This window comes from Anneissia japonica, unplaced genomic scaffold (assembly GCF_011630105.1).
Source record: "Anneissia japonica isolate Jap-2015-1 unplaced genomic scaffold, ASM1163010v1 scaffold287791_len150076_cov109, whole genome shotgun sequence".
Classification (NCBI taxonomy): domain Eukaryota; kingdom Metazoa; phylum Echinodermata; class Crinoidea; order Comatulida; family Comatulidae; genus Anneissia; species Anneissia japonica.
In genome coordinates, this window is record NW_022734805.1 from 62,522 (window position 1) to 65,127 (window position 2,606).

A 2,606-nucleotide genomic window follows, 5' to 3' on the forward strand; every position below is an offset into this window, starting at 1 on the left:
AGTTGGAAGCACGGCGTCAGGCTAGGGCTAAGTTCCCGCGTCGTGACCGCCGTTCAGCGCGTTCTCAGCGCTGGGCGTTCGCGAGGCTGTCACATCAGCAGCAACAGCCTCGGTTGCATCCCCTCCCTCAGCCTGCAGCCGCTGTCCCTCCTGCTCCTGCCACCAATCGACAATTCGCCCGGGCTGCTCCCTCAGCCGACAAGGCACGGCGTCGGCGGCGGGGGAGGGGTGGGCCTCGTTCCTGATGTTCATGGTGGAGGGCCCGGTTCCTCAGTAGAAGGAGGGACCGGCCCGGTAGGGGGGAGGCTGATTCTTTTCACCCATGAATGGGAACGGCTGTCTCCGGACAGCTGGATCCTGCAGACTATATCCCGTGGGTACCAGATAGAGTTTACTTCCCCTCCGGTTGCGTACGGAGGGATGAACACGCCCATTCCAGCCTCCCCCGAGAAGAGGGAAGCCCTGTTTTCAGGGGTGAACGACCTTCTTTTGAAAGGGGCTGTAGTCGAAGTTTTTCCGACTACCGAAGACAAGGGGTTCATTTCCACACTCTTCCTGACAGAGAAATCGTCAGGCGGATGGCGCCTTATCCTAAATCTGCGGCGGCTGAACCAATGGATCAGACCGCAAAAATTTGGCATGGACACTCTCGTTCTTATTCTCCAGGGGCTCATGCCCAGGGACTGGGCCGCTACTATAGACCTCAAGGATGCTTACTTTCACGTGCCTATTTTCTGGACGGTCGTACGTATCAGTTCAAAGTTCTTCCCTTTGGTCTATCCACGGCTCCTCCGGGTGGTAAAATCCCTAGGTGCAGTGTTCCACGCGAGAGGGATACGGATTTTCATGTACCTAGACGACTGGCTCGTGGTCGCAAATTCCCGAGCAACTCTGTTGCATCATCTCAGCATTGTCTTAGACATGACGGAAACAGTAGGGTTCATTATCAACCGGGAGAAATCGGTTTTGGTTCCCACGCAACTTCCGCTGTATCTGGGGGCGCACATCGATCTTGTTCATTCAGTGGCGTTCCCCTCCACGGGTCGGATCCGCAAGTGCCAGCTAGCAATCACTCAGCTTCTTTCCCTTCCGCATTCCCCAGCCGAGTCGTGGCTGCGGATGTTGGGGTTTCTCGCGAGCCTAGTAGACCTAGTTCCTTATTGCCAGCTTCTTATGCGCCCTCTTCAACTGCATCTGCTCGCGTTTTTCTCTCCAGCGTCTCGGGACTTGTCAGCTCAGATTCCCTTGAACGCATTTGTCGCCAGGCACCTAAGGTGGTGGCTTCAGGAGAACGTGCTTCAGGGCGGGAAGTCTTTCCCCGACCCTCTCCCAGTCTTTCGCTTTTCGGCCGACGCCTCCCTCGAAGGTTGGGGCAGTTGTTCGCTCACGGAGCGCATCACGGGTGACTGGTCGCTGGAAGAATCCACCAGTCACATAAATGTTCTGGAGCTTTTAGCAGTTCGTCGGTCTCTGGAGGCCTTCGTCGATCGGGCAAAGGGGAAAGCTGTGTTAGTTCATTCCGACAGTTCAACCGTGGTCTCCTATATCAACCGTCAGGGCGGCACGCATTCACCAACGCTATGCTTCCATACATGGCAGCTCCTGCTTTGGTGTCTCAGCCATCGCATTCATCTTCGAGCAGCTCACATTCCCGGCCGACTGAATGTCCTCGCCGATGGGCTGTCTCGACGTCGGTTACCTCCACTCCGTCCGACGGAGTGGAGGCTGTGTCCGGTCGTGGCCCAGCATATTTTCAACACGTTCGGGCGTCCCAACCTAGATCTGTTTGCTACGAGCTCGAACACTCAGCTTCCGACGTTTTGCTCCCGGTTTCCGGAACCAACAGCGTGGGCAGTGGATGCCCTGTCCATCTCATGGGACGGGTTTTGGGCGTACGCGTTCCCGCCCTTGTCGCTTCTTCCGAGGGTGATGGGGCACATCCGTCGCCACCAGTGCAAGGCTTTCCTGATAGCACCATGGTGGGCCCACCAGGGTTGGTTCCTACTTCTGCTGAGTCTTCTTTTCGAGCATCCCCGCGTGTTGCTGGTTCTTCCGGACCTTCTTCAACAGGCCCGGTCGTGGGTCGGCCTGAACCATTTAACATCGCTGAACTTGACTGTTTGGCCCTTATCCGGGATAATCTCCGAGTCGGGAGTCGACTCGCGCGATCTACAACAGTCGCCTTAAGCACTTCTTCCGGTGGTGCACCGATCACGAAGTGGATCCTATGTCAGCCTCTCTAGGTCAGGTGTGTCTCTTTTTGCATTATCTGTTTGAGTCGGGTCTCCAGGCACGCACGATTGCGGGATACCGGTCTGCACTAGGCGCTATTTTACCGAAGTTCCCAGATGGATCGAACATTGCTTCCTCTAGCGTAATATCGCAGTTATTACGAGGTATGTTCAATAGTCGACCCCCTACGTGCGTTTTACCTCCTCGCTGGGATATTAATATTGTGCTTGAATCGCTCAAGGGTTCTCCTTATGAGCCCCTTGGTTCGGCTTCCTTGCTTAATCTCTCCTTTAAAACGGCCTTTTTAGTGGCCGTTGCTTCGTGTAAGCGTCGTGGTGAGATTCACGCTCTTTCCTTGGAACCGGGACATATTC

The 2,606-nt window shown here is 55.6% G+C and overlaps 1 protein-coding gene across 1 annotated transcript; it reads left to right on the forward strand.

Moving 5' to 3' along the window:
• The first annotated feature begins 420 nt into the window (after nucleotides 1-420).
• Nucleotides 421-2,187, forward strand: LOC117116501. The gene has a single exon (XM_033260562.1). The coding sequence runs from the start codon at nucleotides 421-423 to the stop codon at nucleotides 2,185-2,187; it is 1,767 nt and encodes a 588-aa protein (XP_033116453.1).
• The last annotated feature ends 419 nt before the right edge of the window (nucleotides 2,188-2,606 follow it).

Excerpts from the sequence above, each read along its gene's own strand:
- LOC117116501 (XM_033260562.1), top strand. The coding sequence starts at position 421 with ATGAACACGCCCATTCCAGCCTCCCCCGAGAAGAGGGAAGCCCTGTTT.